Source organism: Macaca thibetana, chromosome 9 (assembly GCF_024542745.1).
Source record: "Macaca thibetana thibetana isolate TM-01 chromosome 9, ASM2454274v1, whole genome shotgun sequence".
In the NCBI taxonomy this organism is placed as follows: Eukaryota; Metazoa; Chordata; class Mammalia; order Primates; family Cercopithecidae; genus Macaca; species Macaca thibetana.
This window is the reverse complement of record NC_065586.1, coordinates 88,191,567-88,210,296: the sequence shown is the minus strand read 5'-3', so window position 1 is coordinate 88,210,296 and position 18,730 is coordinate 88,191,567. Positions and strand designations below refer to the sequence as shown.

Genomic DNA, 18,730 nt, shown 5'->3' with positions numbered 1-18,730 from the left:
GAGGAGAGTAGTAAACAAAAGTAAACTAAACAAAAAGGCTTTTAACCTTATAGATCTTACGTTCTTATGACAGTAACATCATACTAAGATCTGTTATGCAGTGTAGGACTCTTTAAGTATCTCAAAGCAGGCTTATGCACTATTTAAAACCCCGGGACTGAGCACAGTATCTAGCCACAGATATAGGTCAACAAATATCTACTTGAGTTGTGTATGTTGTTGGCATACGGTAACCTTGACCTGGCTGTTTTCAGAAAAATGCTTTAATCCACTCGGGATTGACCACAATGATGGTCCAGCCTCTGCTGCTTGTCCACAAGGCTTCTGCGGGTATTCAGATGCAAACCCCTCCTTTATTCTCCTTGCTCAGGATCCTTGCTTTGGGAAGGCAATTAAACAAGACATTCCATCACTCTTACCATTTCTAATGGCCATGTTGGGTGGCAGGTAGCACGGAAATAGCAACCTTGATTCCAGTGGACCAAAAAAGGCTGTAGGCAAAACCTCAACTATGCACTTAAATTGAGATTTAGTTTCCTTATGTATCAAACTGTCCTAGAATTTTACCTCAATCCTCACAATAACCCAGGAGATGGACTTTATAATCTTCATTTTACTGATAAGGACACTGAAGGTTTGAGAGGTAAAGTAACTTGCCCTACAGTTAATCAAGTGTCAGCTAGCATATGCATCCAGGACTGTTCAATTCTATGCCCTTTCTCCTCTTAGCATCTGTCTCTCAGATGGGGTAATGAAATTACTTAGAACCAATATAATCCCCAATGGATGCAAGGAAAGATTTTTTTAACTCATTCTAGAAGATTCTCAGAAATTTAAGTTCTTAGTATCTCAGAAGCAGTTTGTGTTCCCAACTCACTAGAATACACTTTAAGATATGCCGGGCGCGGTGGCTCAAGCCTGTAATCCCAGCACTTTGGGAGGCCGAGACGGGCGGATCACAAGGTCAGGAGATCGAGACCATCCTGGCTAACACGGTGAAACCCCGTCTCTACTAAAAAATACAAAAAACTAGCCGGGCGAGGTGGCGGGCGCCTGTGGTCCCAGCTACTCCGGAGGCTGAGGCAGGAGAATGGCGTAAACCCGGGAGGCGGAGCTTGCAGTGAGCTGAGATCCGGCCACTGCACTCCAGCCTGGGCGACAGAGCCAGACTCAGTCTCAAAAAAAAAAAAAAAAAAAAAGATATCACGGCATGAGACCAACCATAGATCTTGTCTAGTTGCTTAATTACACTCAGTGCAAGAGATCTTGAGGGTGGGTGAGCGTGGATATAGTTTAGTCATTAGAACATACTTAGAATATAGGCTAGCCTGTTTGCAAAATTAGGACAAATTCCTCCATACAGTTTTTTAAAAATTCAGATTACTTTTACTTATATAAACTAGTATCTCGATAACTGTGATTAAAAAAAATTATGTATGTACAGAATGTTTTGAGATTTAAAAGTACACCTAGAGAACATAAAAATTCTTTATTTAACCTAATCCAGCCAGTATTGAGATAGTTTGCTATATTAAAAACAAGACGTTTAAAAAAAATTACAGCAAAGTTAGCAAGGCAGTGACTAATTAAGTCACTAAGTTTAATTTTATATTCTTCACAGTCATTTCATAATCATGTAATGATAAACAATATTTTCAGCCACTTTGGAGATAAGTTAACTTTTGAAAAGAATTCTATTAGTCATCATTGAATTTTATAAAAGAGGTTTAAAACATTAAAGTTTCTAGAAATAACACAGTAAAGAAATATGAAAATAAACTGGAAAATAAAATATACCCACCCATCCCAAAAATCTACATCATCTCTTTCATTTGTCCCCTAATGACTTTCTTTTACCTCTTCATTTACTTTTTCTAGAGTGCAAACAGATTACTTAGCAATTAAGAAACAACTACTGCTCTGTAGGGGCGATTTTGAGCCTAAAGTGCTGCTGTTCCTTTAATCTCTCAGTTAATCCTAGAAATAGTCTGAGATAAACATTACTTGCATTTCAAAGATTAAGTCTGCCTGTGCTCTTTTGTTGCTTCATGGTCGGGCAAGTCACCTTCCTGGAAAGACTGGCACGTGGTGTTTCTTGAGCTAATAATAATAAGGCTCTTTAGGTTTAAAAGTGTTCAATTCCAGGGCTAGAGGCCACTCTGGTCCTCAGGCACTTGCAGTTCCCTCCCCACAACCCTAAAAAAACCCTCCCTCCTGCCCCAAAAGGATTAGAGTTGTTCCCCGCCCTTCATGAACCCTAATACCTATTAACCCAAGCAGCTACTCCCTGTCAAGGGCATTAAAGTAGTAAATGGGGAACTGTGTTTGCATAACTTTAGTAAAGGCTGTCTAAAAACTATTCTGTATAACAAAATTATGCAAGATATGCCCATTTAATATATCTTTTCACATTGAAAATGAAAGAAAAGCCAATATATTTTATAATTACAGCCTATAATCTTTTAAAATATATAATCATAGATTTTATATTTCCCCTTCAGAACTGTAGTTGTGCTCTTAAGAAGGCTCACTGTTAGTCAGATCTTCTCTTCATCTCCAAATAATAAAAATTTGAATGTTCAACAGTCATTCAAATAAACATCATATAACTCAAAATTAAGACATTCATACTATAGAAACCAGTCTTTAATTACTAAAGTTAACATATATTATTGCAAACTAACATAGCTCAATCTATATTTGCTACACTCCTAAAGTGGCCACTTATCAGTAAGGGGAAGCATTTATTATTGTCATGCATTACTGTGAACAAGAAAATAAATAGGGTTTTGGAAATATCTCTTAAAAATTTAATTTTAATTAACAAAAATAACCATTCAGGTTGCTGAACATTAAAATGGCCCATCTATTGAAAGTGGCTTAAATAATTGCTTTTAAAAATGAATACAAAACTAAACAGTGATTAAGGTGGTAGCCTCATCAATATGACAATTAAAATCTAAAAACATTAGTGTTGGTTTTCTATAATAAACTTAAGCCAAAAACAATGACCTCAATATTTACTTAAGACTTCTTGTTTTCATACTTTTCTCCTCATTAATATAAAAACAAAGAGCTCAAGGCCTCACCTTGGTTTATTCACTGCTGGTTTTCTATGTGCTGAAACTAGATTATCAACTCTGTAAGAGCTTGGACCAAGCCTGTCTTGTTCACCACTATATCCTATAGCACTCTGCACAGTGCCTGGCAAATAGGAGGTGATCAGCGAATATCTCAATAACTGAATCAATGAAAGAGGAGAGTAAAATAACTTTATTTTTATTTTTGGCAAATCATTCTCTGCTCAAACTACTATAAACTGGCAGCTGTAATTTCTAGAAATATGGGTTGAAAAAACTCCCAGAGATGGAAGGACCTGATGAAACACTGAAACACACACACACACACACACACACGCGCGCGCGCACACATAGACTGCATGAGTCAAAATTACTTCATGAAGTATGAGATGTCAACCTTATGCAAATAAAATTTAATAGTGAAAAAGTGATCTGGAAGCCCTGTGAATTTTTACCCTACACATTTTGGAGGACATCATATGGGTTAAAGAAAACACCACAAAATCTCATTTATTCAGATAATCATTTGAATCTTTACATACATTTTTGGTTATTTATAACTAATTTAATTTACATTTCCTCATATTAACATGTCCTCTTATTTAGTATGTAATCAAATTATGTCAGTGAGAAAAATCCTCATAGTACCTTAATTGAGTTGCTGATTCTGAGAAAACACTAAACATGAACATGTACAAAAGAGGCATTTGAATAAAACAGCATGTGCATTTTTAAAATATTTGCACAGTTTGATCTTTGCATTTCTGTCTGGAGAAAATATGAACAAAACCCAGGTTCACCATGCTAAGATAATGGTTCACATGACTGCCATAAAAGTAGTACATACAAACAATGAAAACAAATCACATCCTTAGGTTCCGTGATTACCGAGATGATTTCCCCTGCCCTAAGTGCTTTATTATATTTCTTAAAAAATATAGGAGCAGCAGCTTATCACAAGTCTCCACAAGAGCATTAATAATGGAATCAAAACAACACAACAGATTCATAAGGATGAGAGAACTGCAGAACAACCAGAAGTCAGTTTTATGCTTCTTCTTGTTCTGGATAATTCAGAATTTTGCGGTGTGCCTGTCGTAAATATTGCTGCTGTTTGAAGTAAACTTTAAATGCTCCTTTTATGGCAACAAAAGCAATTCCACCCTAAAATAAAGAGGAAAATTACCTTTTTATAATGCAGATTTAGAGAAACATAATAATAACAGCAATTTTATTTAGATCACAAAAGACATAGGCTTTGATGCTAAACTAATTCAGATGACTGCAAATGAAACAGTTGTCCTTTTCTACTAGAAGATGAGATAGGGAGAGAGACAGACTATACGCTGTTACTACAGGTAACAGAGGACAGAGATGCCTTCTCCATTATCCTTTCTGACTAGTCTTTCTTCCATGTAGTTTTACATATACTCTGATATACAAAGAAGAATGCTAGGGCACTATGTGCAGACTGCCACTGTTGGGAGCAAGAAAGGCCAAAGGGATCATGATCAACTCAGCATTCCACTGGAGGCTATATAACCAAACAGCAAACTGTTTATCGTGAATGCAGGATGTGAGCAAACCTCACCAAACTGTTTGCTGAGGGCCATCACTCCCTGGCGCAGGGTTCCTTGAAGTCATATACTGGGAAATCTAGTGCCTATTGTTCGAAGGATGCAGTCTTGCAAGCCTGCTGGGAACCAAACTGCTGACTGACAATTACCCAACAATCATCCCTGCTTCTCCTATCTCTTTTGCCTCATACGGAGGCTGTGTAAATTTCAGGGCCCTTGTCCACTAGAGGCAAGGTGCCCCCGACCCCTTCTTCCAAATATACTCTCTTGTCTTTGTCTTTTATTCCCATGTTTGCCCTCTTTGTTCAGTCCCCCAAGGTCCGTGCAGGTTACATGCCACCAGAGGGGAGAAGTGGAAATAACAATAATAGCAAACAACATGAGTGCTTACTATATGCTAGTACTTATGCAATCCTCACAATAATCCTGATTATTACCATCATTACCATCACCATACTACAGGAACGAAAAGTCCAGACATTTGATTTAGATTTCACAGCAAGACAATTTCTGTGATGGGATTTGAACCAGGGGATCTGATCGTAAAGCAAAAGCTCTGCACTGTAATCCCACTGGCAAGAGGGGCAGGTGTAATGATTCACACATATGCCATGCGAGAAAGCACCTACAACATAGTTCCAAAAGGCCAGAACTGCTGCAGTGGTTTCTCCTCTTTTTATTTCCACTCAAGCTACTGAATGATAGTGAGGCTCAAATAGAGGCTTAATGCGTAGGAGCCACAGACTGAATATTTATACAGTTCCCCACCTTTTAAAAACAAATACACTTTATTCTCTTTTGCAAGGTAATATAAGTAATATTAAAGCCATCTTACCAAGATTGTCCTTTGTAAATTAGAGTTAACACTACTGAACATCAATTTACCAACTATTGTCGCAATAGTAGGAAAGACAAGGGCTCCACACAAGATTCGAGTAGCAGAGACATGATCTGCTAAAGGATTAGCCTCTGCTGGAATTCGAGGAACAGGACAACCAATCCCTAGAGAAAAAAATGTAGTGCATTAGTGCTAATAAATCAGAAGAGTTAGAATATCTTCAAACATGGCTAAAAAAGCATGTTATGGTTCTTCTATAAGATCAATTTGGTATGCACTTTACAACCACAGTTCAGGGCCTTACCTGGAAATATACTATTTAAAATTTGAAGTTTATTCGAGTATTTGCGCCACAGTCTAAGCACATAGTCCTCCCAGCGAATCATCTTGCCTAATATCAGCATGACAGGAATAGTAGGAAGTCCAATTAAAAGGAATAAAGGATCAGCTCTCTCCATAACATCCAGACCTTCTTTATGACCTACAACCTGTGAAACAGATAGCATATGTTAGAATTACTTCTTTTTCAAATGAGGGGTTGCATGTTAAGCTCTATTTTTTTTTTAATAGAAAATGTAAGCATTTCAAAAGAATACACAGAAATAAAAAGTTTAAAAAATAAGCTGGAAAGCTATCAGTCCTGATTTATTTATAAGAAATGTCTCCTTCAAGGGAAAAACGAAGTTCTCAAGCCATTTCATACCACACAGGAATAAAAAAGCTTTTAAAATGGCTGACCCAGACTGATTACATTACAATAGAGGGGTGGGGACCCCTGATTGTTGCTTCTATTCCTTTATTTGATTTGGTTAGACTGGGCTATGGAACTGGGATATAATTCTAAGTTCTATTTGTCTTCCAGCAAAACAATTGTTTTCCTGATCTTCCTTCTAGGAGATTAAGCATAGCCAGCCAAGAGGTAGGACTGGCCTTCAAGAGATGGCCTGAAAGCTCATTTCTCTTTGGCTCTTTCTCCTTACTTAGTGGTGTGTAAGATAGGGTGTGATGTCTCTGGCTGGCTAAGTGTTTACCCTACAGACCTAATCCTCCTTAAGTGCACTTTCAAGGTCTAGAATTGAGGGACTGTAGTAGGAGTTTTGGTTACAGATCCCAGGCATTTTTCCCAATCCAGGAACTCTAGGGTACCCTATCTATGGGGGTAATGAAGCTAATATAATCTTTTCCTTACTCTATCCTAGTCTTGGGGCTATTTCTAAATTGGTATAGATCCCAGAAGGCAAGAAATACAAAATTGGCATTTGTGAATTTCTACCTTTTCCCTCTCTCCAAAATCCTTTTCATTTCCACATCAATCTTGGCCTTAAATTTACCTCTTTTTGTTGCTGTTGTTTCTGAAACAGAGTCTCACTCTGTTGCCCAGGCTGGAGTGCAGTGGTGTGATCTTGGCTCACTGCAACCTCCAGCTCCTGGATTCAAGCGATTCTTCTGCCTTAGCCTCCTGAGTAGCTGGGATTGCAAGGGCATGCCACCATGCCCGGCTAATTTTTGTATTTTTAGTAGAGATGAGGTTTTACCATCTTGGCCAGGTTGGTCTCGAACTCCTGACCTCAGGTGATATGCCTGCCTTGGCCTCCCAAAGTGCTGGGATTACAGGCGTGAGCCACCACGCCTGGCCAAAAATGTTTTATAAAAGTGTGTAGAGAGGACCAAATTTGAGCTATGGATATAGTCCAGATTTCTACTTGGTTAATTTATCTAACTAAGATGTAATATTAAAGGGCAGGAAGCTAGCCTCTTCCTAATGGTCAATAATGTCATCGAATTTGATATTCTTCTGTGTCTCCAGGTAGAACTTAACACCTTCCTATCTTGCATGTGGAAGGTGATCCTTTTGAGTTGCCCTAAAATGAAATGGTCTGGTGTATGATATTTCATAAGCCCCAATTCCATAATGGTAGCCCAGATTGTTTTACCTATAATGATTTCCTAGGAAATTATCTATCTATCTATCTATGACGGAGTTTTGGTCTTGGCACAATCTTGGCTCACTGCAACCTCCACCTCCCAAGTTCAAGAGATTCTTCTGCCTCAACCTCCCGAGTAAATAGGATTACAGGCACGTGCCACCACACCTAGCTAATTTTTCGTATTTTTAGTAAAAACGGGGTTTCACCACGTTAGCCAGGTTGGTCTTGAATTCCTGACCTCAGGTGATCTGCCTGCCTTGGCCCCTTGAAGTGCTGGGATTATAGGCCTGAACCACTGTGCCCAGCCAGGAAATTCCTTTAAAGAAAAAAAAAAGACGGTCTTGCTATGTTTCCCAGGTTGGCTTTGTACTCCCAGGCTCAAGCAATCTTCCCACCTCACCCTCCTGAGTAGCTGGAACTACACATGGGTGCCACCACGTCTGGCTAGGAAATTCTATTTTTATATCATTAAAAATTTCAATATAGGCCGGGCGCGGTGGCTCAAGCCTGTAATCCCAGCACTTTGGGAGGCCGAGACGCGCGAATCACGAGGTCAGGAGATCAAGACCATCCTGGCTAACACAGTGAAACCCCGTCTCTACTAAAAATACAAAAAACTAGCTGGGCGCGGTGGCGGGCGCCTGTAGTCCCAGCTACTAGAGAGGCTGAGGCAGGAGAATGGCGTGAACCCGGGAGGCGGAGCTTGCAGTGAGCTGAGATCCGGCCACTGCACTCCAGCCTGGGCGGCAGAGCGAGACTCCGTCTCAAAAAAAAAAAAAAAAAATTTCAATATAATGATCACTCTAAAGTTATAACTAGGTATGATTAAATATTCTCAAAGTGTTAGCAAATAAATTCAGAATATTTGAAAAAAATCCTTTGTTGGGTTACATATCCTTTTTTTGGGTTTAGAAATATAAAGGAGAGTGAATATTCAGGTATAGACTAGAGCAAGAGGAAGTTTGTTCCTCATGGGTAGCAGCAAAAACCTTATAAGGTATTTAAGAATAAGGAAACAAAAAGGAAGTGGGGTTGGGCACTGTGACTCACAGTCGTAATCCTAGCACTTTGGGAGGCTGAGGCAGGCGGATCACCTGAGGTCAGGAGTTCGAGGCCAGCCTGGCCAACATGGTGAAACCCCATTTCTATTAAAAATACAAGCCAGACATGGTGGTGGGCGCCTGTAATCCCAACTACTCGGGAGGCTGAAGCAGGAGAATCGCTTGAACCCAAGAGGTGGAGGTTGCAGTGAGCCGAGATTGCACCAGCCTGAGCAACAAGAGTGAAACTCCATCTCAAAAAAAAAAAAGGAAATAGGGCAAAGAGTGAGTAAAGGTATTTCACTTGTTACAACTAAAGTGAAGAGAGATGGCCTGTGCTCAAGCAAGTTAGAAGTGGGATGAGGCTCATCATTCACACATGCATTCATTCATTCAACTGAATACTGACTTTGTGCTGGGGCTGAAATGGCAGGTTAAACAGATGTCTTCTAGAAGTGAGAGAAAATCAAACCAAACACGTGTGCAAATATATATACTGTGAAGAAATAAGGTAGTATAACACCTGCAGTACACCACCTGCTAAAATAATCATACTCGGGGGCAATAAATGAAAGGTGAATAAGCAATGGGCCTGATTCAATTTTGGCCAATACAAAGTCAGTGAACCTGTGTGTAATCACATACATCCTGCTTTCTTGTCCTAAGATTTAAAAACATTATTTTTAAGACTTCAATTTTGGGGTGAGATCCAGGAATTATATCGAATGTCTAAGAATTTGTTATCTAGGTATAAAATAAAGGCCTGGCTGGGCACAGTGGCTCACGCCTGTAATCCAAGCGCTGAGGAGGCTGAGGTAGGTGGGTAGCTTGAGTCCAGGAGTTTGAGACTGGCCTGGGAAACATGATGAAACCCTGTCTCTACAAAAAATACAAAAATTAGCAGGGCATGATGGCATGTGAATGTAGTCCCAGCTGCATAGGAGGCTGAGGTGGGAGGATCACCTGAGCCCACGGAGTTCAAGGATGCAGTGAGCCATGACTGTGCCACTGCATTCCAGCCTGGGTAACAGAGTGAGACCCTGTCTCAAAAAAAAAAAAAAAAAAAAAAAAAAAAAAAAAAAAAAAAGAAAGAAAGAAAGAAAAACAAAAGACCTATAGAATTGCAGGTTTAGAGAAAAATATTTTTTGTTTTTGTTTTTCCCGCAGAAGGGCTAAAAGCTAGATCTTCGTATCTAGGTAGGCCTGCAGTTCATTGCTGCTGAAAGGCTAAGAGTTTTAATTAAGGTCTGAGATTTTAAAGTACTACTAGAATCCTACATTAATTAATTAATTAGAGGCAGAGTCTTGCTCTGTCGCCCAGGCTGGAGTGCAGTGGAGCGATCTTGGCTCACTACAACCTCTGCCTCCCAGGTTCAAGCGATTCTCACGCCTCAGCATCCGGAGTAGCTGGGAGTACAGCCACTATGCCTAATTTTTTCTTTGTATTTTTGGTAGAGACGGGGTTTCACCACATTGGCCAGGCTGGTCTCCAATTCCTGGCCTCAAGGGTTCTGCCCGCCTCAGCTTCCCAAAGTGCTGGGATTACAGGCATGAGCTATGGCACCTGGCCAGAATCCTAATGAGAGGATGAAACAGTGATGAAATAATAGGGTTTTTAAACTCAGAATTAAGGATAAGTACTGTAAGTAAGAATGGGCAATGCTAATGGGGGTTCTCTTTACACTAGAGGCAAAAGTGGGAACTAGGCTAAATATTAAGTTTCCACTGTTCCAGGATAAAATGTTCCAGTTGCCTCTGGGACCAGGCTTCACTTAAGGACCCAAGGGACAGAAGTCCTAATGCTTCTTCTCTGCTATGTGGCACTGGACATGTAAACTCTCTAAACCAGTAAACTAGGAATACTTTATAGTAATAATAATCTACGTCATAAAATTATTGCAAGGATTAAATGCATCAGTGCTAGGTGTTCAATCCAGTGCTGGGAAAAAAAAATTATTGTGTTGTCTTTTCAATAAAAATGCAAGAGGAAGGTCCTATTCAAGTTCCCCACAACTAAGAAGTATTGATTCTATGACAGGTCCATGGAGAAGGAAAGAAAATAAACGGGAAAAGAACAGTGATCTGATTCCTTAATTTGGTTTACTTGTACTGCAGAGTTGTTAAGGAACCAGAGAAAAACAATTAAGTGTTAAAAGGCAAACTCTAAATACTACTGATGGTGTACAGGGGCACGTTCTCTATCATATGTGCTCAGGAAAGTAAAAGTCATCTTCCCAATACTCTTAAATCACACAACACTACCTACCTACTGTCATAGCTAGTCTCATTTCTGGGCTTAAAAAAAAAATCTTTTCAAGTGAGACAGTACATGTGAAGGTTATTTCTAAATAGTAACACATAATATATGTGTAGTATAGTTTTTGCTTCCTTGCTTATTTCATTCTACCGATTCAAATTATTTCCTTTAAGGGTTAGTTCAAGACTTTTCTCATAATTTCAAATCAAATGATCTTTCACTTTTACTAAATTAAAATATTGTTTATATAGTCTTCTGTCCTCTTACTACATTTATTTATCTAACCTATAACTGTTCTCCAGTGGTTTCATTTATGAACGTCTTGTCTTGGACTATATACCTTGATGCTGGGGATCAGAGTTTTCAATTTATTTGTGTTTTAACAAGTACCACCTTAACAAGTGTCCCATTAATTACCAATATTATTTTAACATTGTGTCAGCCTAAAAGCCTTTCTTAAAAAAAAAGCCATCTCACTTCTTATGGTCAATAAAGTCTTAAGAAAATTACTCAATCTCATTTGCAAAATATATATATCTATATAATGTATTTGTACATTAAATAATGTATAATCTCCTCTAAGTTTCTATGTCTTTCTCAGTCTTAGGAAATCATCCTGCTCCTCCCTCCTCAGGTGACATACTAATACTCATTATTTAAACTGGTCACATAAAAAACATAAAGACTGCCGGGTGCAGTGGCTCACACCTGTAATCCCAGCACTTCAGGAGGCAGAGGCGGCAGATCATCTAAGGTCAGGAGTTCGAGACCAGCCTGACCAATATGGTGAAACCCCATCTCTACTAAAAAGACAAAATTAGCTGGGCATGGTGGCGCATGCCCGGATCCCAGCTACTCGGGAGGCTGAGGCAGGAGAATCGCTTGAACCTGGAAGGCGGAGGTTGTGGTGAGCTGAGATCATGCCACTGCACTCTAGCCTGGGCAAGAGCGAAACTCCGTCTCAAACAGAAAAACGAAAAACAAAAAACAAAACCACAAAGATTTATGAAACCCTTTAATGTGTTAGTTTCTGTGTAGATGCTGTAACAGGGAATACAGAAGCATAAAATGGACTCTGCTTTCAAGGAAATTACCTAACAGGAAAAATAAGGCCTAAAAACAAGAAAAGTTAAATAGATAATCTATATAAGAAATGTCACTTCATCAGGGCAGGACTAGCTGCCATTTGAGGAATAAAAATGTCAAGAATGTGGAGGAAGAAGGAATCACAGCAGGCAGGAGTTGCCTGTAAGTTCTGTGGAGGAAAGTTAGCTAAGCCTGGAAGGAGGGTTTAGATTTGAATTAGTATACAGAAGACTAGAAGGGCAGGTATTACGTTGGGAGGATGACATAAGCCAAAGGACAGAGGTAAAAAACTAAACAACATAAGGATGGGTTGGAGGAGGCAGCCAACAGGCCTTAAAGCAGAACGAAGTACAATTACGGAGTACCCTGCATATCAAATCAGGCTAAAGTTCAAGTCAGTGGTTCTCAAAGTTTATTCACTACACTCATGTCAAATGATGTTTCACTGTGATTCATTTCAGTAACTGTATCCACATTTTTGGGATGTCATCATTATTTTATAAGGAAGTCTCATAATACTCTGTCTCATCATGACCATTAATGGAGCAAGCTATAAAGGTTTGACCCTGGCATAGATACATATGCAGCTCCTGGAATATTAGGTAAAATTCCATGCATTCCTTTTTTGTTCATGTAAATTCTAATTTATATTAAAGAAAAGCAAATTATATCATCTACAAACCTGTGTTCACTACTACAGAGTTACTTAGGAAACACTTAACCAATCTAGATGCTGCTCGTAAAGACTACTACTTAAGATAATGTTGATGTTAAGATGGAGAGTAAGATTTTGACGGTACTATTTTAAGAGGATTCATTTGGAAGGATGGACTGATAGAAGAACATGAAGTCAGATAAACCAAGAAGCTTCTTCAGCCATCCAGGTATGATGAAGTGACAAGAAGTCAGGTGGTAAAGACCGTGGAAAAGAAGCCACAGATGCAAGACATATCAAAATGGAAAAACTGCTTGGCTATTCAGTGGACTGAATAGAGGGCTACAAAATAGGAAGACTAGGCCAGGTGTGGAGGCTCATGCTTGTGATCCCAGCACTTTGGGAAGCTGAGGTGGGAGGATCACTTGAGGCCAGGAGGTTGAGACCAGTCTGTACAACATACCAAGACCCCATCTCTACAAAAAATAAAAAATTAGCTGGGCATAGTGGTGTGTGTCCGTAGTCCCAGCTACTTGGTAGGTTGAGGCATGAGCCCAGGAGTAAGGCTGAAGTGAGCCTTGATTGCGCCACTGTACTCCAGCTGTGGTGACAGAGTAAGACTTTGTTTTGGGGGGGGGGGGGGGGGCGGTTTGTGGAGAGTATTGAGGCAGGTGAAGAGTCAAACGTAATTCCAAACATGTAGGATGGGCTGGGTGCAGTGGCTCACAACTGTAACTCCAGCACTTTGGGAGGCTGAGGCAGGAGGATCACTGGAGCCCAGGAGTTTGAGACCAGCCTTGGCTACATAGTGAGACCCCTCCCACCATCCTTCAAAAAAAGTAGCTTGGCGTGGTGGCACACACCCGTAGTTCCAGCTACTAGGGAAGCTAAGGTGGACAGATCACTGAACCCAGGAAGTTGAGGCTGCAGTGAGCCATGATTGTGCCACTCCATGCCAATTTGGGCTACATATAGCAAGATCCTGTCTCAAAAAAAAAAAAAAAAGGATGTAAACTATAGATGGGAAAATAGAAACAGAAACAGAGGAATGATGATGGAGAATAAATTTAGGTTCCAAATGGAAGAAATGACAAGTTTGATTTCAATAATTTTGAGTATGAAGTCACAAGAGATCATTGCAGCACTGGATTTGAGAAAAGAACAGGACAAAAGACCTGAACACAAAAAGAACTAAGCTGATAGCTGGAAATCTTTAAGAAGAAGGTATAAAAAGAAGAGTCAAGGGTTTGGGACTAAATTTTGAAATTTATGTCTCTCTAATCTTCAGCAGCAGTTATTGATTGTAGCACTGTTTTTCTTTTCTTTTTTAAATTTTTATTTTTGACTACTTATCCAAGTTCTGTGTAGCACTGTTTTTTTTTTTGAGACGGAGTCTCGTTCTGTCGCCTAGGCTGGAGTGCAGTGGCGTGATCTTGGCTCACTGCAACCTCTGCCTCCCGGATTCAAGCGATTCTCCTGCCTCAGCCTCCCGAGTAGCTGGGATTGCAGGCATGCATCACTATGCCTGCTTAATTTTTGTATTTTTAGTAGAGATGGGGTTTCACCATGTTTGCCAGGCTGGTCTCGAACTCCTGACCTCAGGTGATCCGCCTGCCTTGGCCTCCCAAAGTGCTGGGATTGCAAGCTATGCAGCACTGTTTTTATAGCAAAACACTGAACTAACTAAACGTCTAACCACAAGAGACAGGTTGGTTAGTAAATCGCTGTAATTCTATAGATAGAATGTTACGCAGATTTCTGCATACTTATATGAAATGATCTCCAAGATTCACTATGAAAAAAGGGAGATACAGCTATAATATACTCCTTTTTGGGTAAAGAAAAAGTAGGGGAAATAACATATTTAGAAAGAACATGAGAATGTTATTTCTTATTCAAAATAATACACTTTTAAATGTCTAACAAGAAAACGTTTAACAGATCTTCACACCAAGTAATATCACTATATAGGTAAAATAGTGAACCTGCATCACTGTCACTGCTCCATAAGTCACAGCTGTCCAATAGATAGAGCCGACCATTATTCCTGCTGCAGCAAATGGACAGGCTTTTGAGATCAGTCTATCTGCAAGATCCAAGACGTAAACCACTGGACCTATAACACAAAGAAAAGAAGTAAAGGTTCAACACAGGGTGGACTTTTAAAATGACTAGTTTGATATTTTCTATAGATTTAAAATACTTTCCCCTCAAAAAGAGACAGGGTCTCACTTTGTCACCCAGATTATAGTGCAGTGGCATGATTATAGCTCACTATAGCCTCGAACTTCTGGGTTCAAGTGATCCTCTTGCCTTGGTCTCCCAAAATGTTGGGATTACAGGCATGAGCCACTACACTCAGCCTAAAATACTTTCATGAAGTTGGACGTTTTGATGCGTTAGAAATAATTGTTATAAATTTGATGGGAACCCAGACTAGAATAGTTTAGAATTTCTCAGTCATTTGCACGAATAGCTAAATATTACTTCATAAACTCTCGCAAACGGCCTCCTCAAATTTTTATCTTTATTACTGAACCTAAAATTAGAGTCTCAAATATAGTTGCTTCTTATAAAGGAAATAGTCCTTTCACTTTCATCTCTTAATCATACTGGCCACGGTAGAGTGAAATGGTCATTTCAGCTTGCTTTTCCCATCAAATTCCTGGCAAAAATTAGATTCTCTCGTATTTGGTAAGAATATCATTTCTCTGACTTCACTCACTGTATACCTTGATGTAGCATATAAAGGTAACCAGGGCCATTTTCTTGTGTTTATATAAAGCCAATTTATCTCTCTTTGATTTTCAATATGCTGTATTTAATTGAATATTATTCTCTAATAAATTTCTTTTTACGATTATGAAGCCAGTTTTTATAGCATTCCAACAGCTGTATGTGCCAATTGTGCTTCTATTATTATATGCTTACTCTGAAATCTGATTACTACTTCCTTCTGGAAGTTATTTGGAAAAGCAGCATTTGGAGGTATTCTGACTGCCACTAAGCCCAATATAATTTAGCTCCAGAATTTTCCACAAGAATGGAAGGGTCTCAGCCCTGATTTAAAAGCCAAATATAACTGAATATCTAAGTTTATTTATTATTTTTATTTTTTTTTTTGAGATGGAGTTTCACTTTGTCCCTCAGGCTGGAGTGCAATGGTGCAATCTTGGCTCACCACAACCTCCACCTCTTGGGTTCAAGCGGTTTTCCTGCCTCAGCGTCCTGAGTAGCTGGGATTACAGGCGTCTGCCACCATGCCTGGCTAATTTTTGTATTTTTAGTACAGACGGGGTTTCACCATGTTGGTCAGGCTGGTCTTGAACTCTTGACCTCAGGTGATCCACCCGCCTCAGCCTCCCAAAGTGCTGGGATTACAGGTGTGAGCCATTGCACCCGGCCAGCTATTTATTTTTGAGACGGAATCTCACTGTGTCACCCAGCCTCGGGTACAATGGCAGGATCTCGGCTCACTGCACCCTCCGCCTCCTGGGCTCAAGTGATCCTTCTGCCTCAGCCTCCCAGGTAGCTGGGATTACAGGCATGCACCACCATGGCCAACTAATTTTTGTATTTTTAGTAGAGATGGGGTTTCACCCTGTTGGCCAGGTTGGTCTCGAATTCCTGACCTCAGGTGATCCATCCATCTCAGCCTCCCAAAGTGCTGGGATTACAGGCATGAGCCACTGCATCCGGCCCTAAGTTTATTTTTTCAATTTAATTTTTAATTGTTATTTTTTTGAGACAGATTTTTGCTCTGTTGCCCAGGCTGGAGAGCAGTGGTGCAATCTCAGCTCACTGCAACTTCCACCTCCTGGGTTCAAGTGATCCTCCTGTCTCAGCCTCCCAAGTAGCTGAGATTACAGGTGTGTGCGAGCCACCAAAAAAGTATGAAAACTTCTTAGAAAGGTGTAACAATTATTACTTACCTTCTGGGAACTTATAATCTAAAGGCAGAAGCTATACACGAAAACAGTTTATTTTCTCTATATAAATAATTAACATAGGATTCTGATGATAAAATAATTAAACAGGTAAGAACAAAGCATCCATCTATGGAGCCTCTGATCAAGACTCCCTGCTGATCACTGGAGCCAATAATATCACTATGTCACTGTATGAAGACAGACTATACATTGTTAAGTAGAGAACATTAGAAGAGATGTCAAAGGACCTGTCATTTATAATACATATAGCATATTTACTTATTACTGTCAAGCTCTAACTTACATAGCATTTAAACCAATGATAAGGTATCTTTCGGGACCAGAGAGATGAAACAAGTCTAATTCAGTGCACACCAACTCTACATCCTCTAATAAATAGCATTTCTTGAGGGTCTACATGAGACTGTGTGCTGTGTCACAGGCATTACATGCATCATTATTTAATCTCAGAATATAGTGCTGAATTCTCATAACATACAAATTTGCTGGGTTAAGTTTGTAACTCCCTTAGAAAGCACAATAAAAGTCATCTTAGTCACCAAAGATCCCTCAAATGCTGGTAGTAGAAGTTAAAGACAATAGGTATATATAAAACCTCAGCACTTCAACCTTTGTATCGATTGATAATTAGATTTTTTTCTTTTTTCTTTTGAGACAGGGTCTTGCTCTGTCACCCACACTAGAGTACAGTGGCGTGCTTATGGCTCACTGTAGCCTTGACCTCCCCAGCTCAAGCGAGCCTCCCACCTCAGTGCCCCAAGTAGCTGGGACCACAGATGTGCACCACCATGCTTGGCTAAATTTATTTATTTAAATTTTTTTTTTTTTTTTTTTGTAGAGACGGGGTCTCCTGTGTTGCCCAGGCTGATCTAGAACTCCTAGGCTCAAGCAATCCTCCTACTTCAGTCTCCCAAAGTGCTAGGATTACAGGCATGAGCCACCATGCCTGGCCTAGTAATTTTTTAATCAGAAAACTGAAGCCATAAGAGAACATTTACCAACTCCCTCCAGCACATGTACCCATCAACCAATATCCCACCGAGCTGAAGTCAGTCCCCTCGCTTATGCACTAGATGGTCCTATCCCCTCAGCAACTCAAGGCCACAGCTCCAGCAATTCTCTCCCACTCTCCTATGTAATTTCTCCCTGCTCTTTACTGGCTCCTCATCAAACAAACATGCTATTATTTCTTCTGTGTTAAAAAAAAAAAAATTAAAACCAAATTTTTTCTTGAGCCTTTTTGCCCCACTGCTTCATTTCATTGCTCCCTTTGCAACGAAATTCCCCTGAAGAATTTTTTTTTTTTTTTTCTTTTTTTGAGACGGAGTCTTGCTCTTGTTGCCCAGGGTGGAGTGCAACAGCACGATCTCAGCTCACCGCAACCTCTGCCTCCTGGGTTCAAGTGATTCTCCTCCCTCAGCCTCCTCAGTGGCTGGGATTACAGTCATGTGCCACCATGCCTGGCTAATTTTGTATTTTTAGTAGAGACAGGGTTTCTCCGTGTTTGTCAGGTTGGTCTTGAACTCCCGACCTCAGGTGATCCGCCCGCCTCAGCCTCCTGAAGTGCTGGGATTACAGGAGTGAGCCACCGCGCCCGGCCCTCTATCTGATACTCTCCTTAGTTTTGAACCCACTTCACCAAAACTAATTATCAAGGTCACTAACAACTTCCATTTAGCCAAATCTAATCTCAGTTTTCCTTTTCTTTGGCTTATCCTGAACTTTTATTTTTTTTTTGAGACAGAGTCTCACTCTGTCACCCAGGCGGGAGTGCAATGGCATCATCTTGGCTCACTGCAACCTCCGCCTCCTGGGGTCAAGCAATCCTCTTCTTCAGTCTCCCAAGTAGCTGGGACTACAGGTGTGCACCACCACGCCTGGCTATCCTCTGTATTTTTTGCAGAGATGAGGTTTCGCCATGCCACGTTGCCTAGGCTGGTCTTAAACTCTTAGGAACTCTTAGGCTCAAGCGATCTGCCCACCTTGGCTTTCCAAAGTGCTGGGATTACAGGAGTGAGCCACTGGACCAAGCCGAGAACATCTCTCGTTTTTCTTTCTATCTCACTACTCATTTTTCAGTCTCCTTTGCTGGTTCTTCCTCTTTTTTCCTTTTTCTTTTTAGACACGGAGTCTCACTATATTGCCCAGGCTGGCTTCAAACTCCTGGCTGAAGTGATCCTCCCATCTAAGCCTCTTGAGTAGCTGAGACTACAGGTGTGTGCCACCATGCCCCTTCCTCTTCTTCTTGACCTAAGTGAAGCCCAACTTACGAACCCCTACTTCATCACACTCCCCATTTGATTACCTTGCTCTATTTTT

The 18,730-nt window shown here is 40.2% G+C and overlaps 1 protein-coding gene across 1 annotated transcript in view; it reads right to left on the bottom strand.

Moving 5' to 3' along the window:
* Positions 1-3,478: 3,478 nt before the first annotated feature.
* Positions 3,479-18,730, bottom strand: part of MARCHF5 (membrane associated ring-CH-type finger 5) — a 56,588-nt gene continuing 41,336 nt past the window's right edge. Inside the window, exons 3-6 of the mRNA XM_050804451.1 lie at positions 14,447-14,577; positions 5,800-5,983; positions 5,493-5,659; positions 3,479-4,244 (exon numbers count right to left, since the gene is read on the bottom strand). Coding sequence (XP_050660408.1) covers positions 4,128-4,244; positions 5,493-5,659; positions 5,800-5,983; positions 14,447-14,577 — 599 coding nt within the window. The 3' untranslated portion in view covers positions 3,479-4,127. The remainder of the gene's footprint in view (positions 4,245-5,492; positions 5,660-5,799; positions 5,984-14,446; positions 14,578-18,730) is intronic.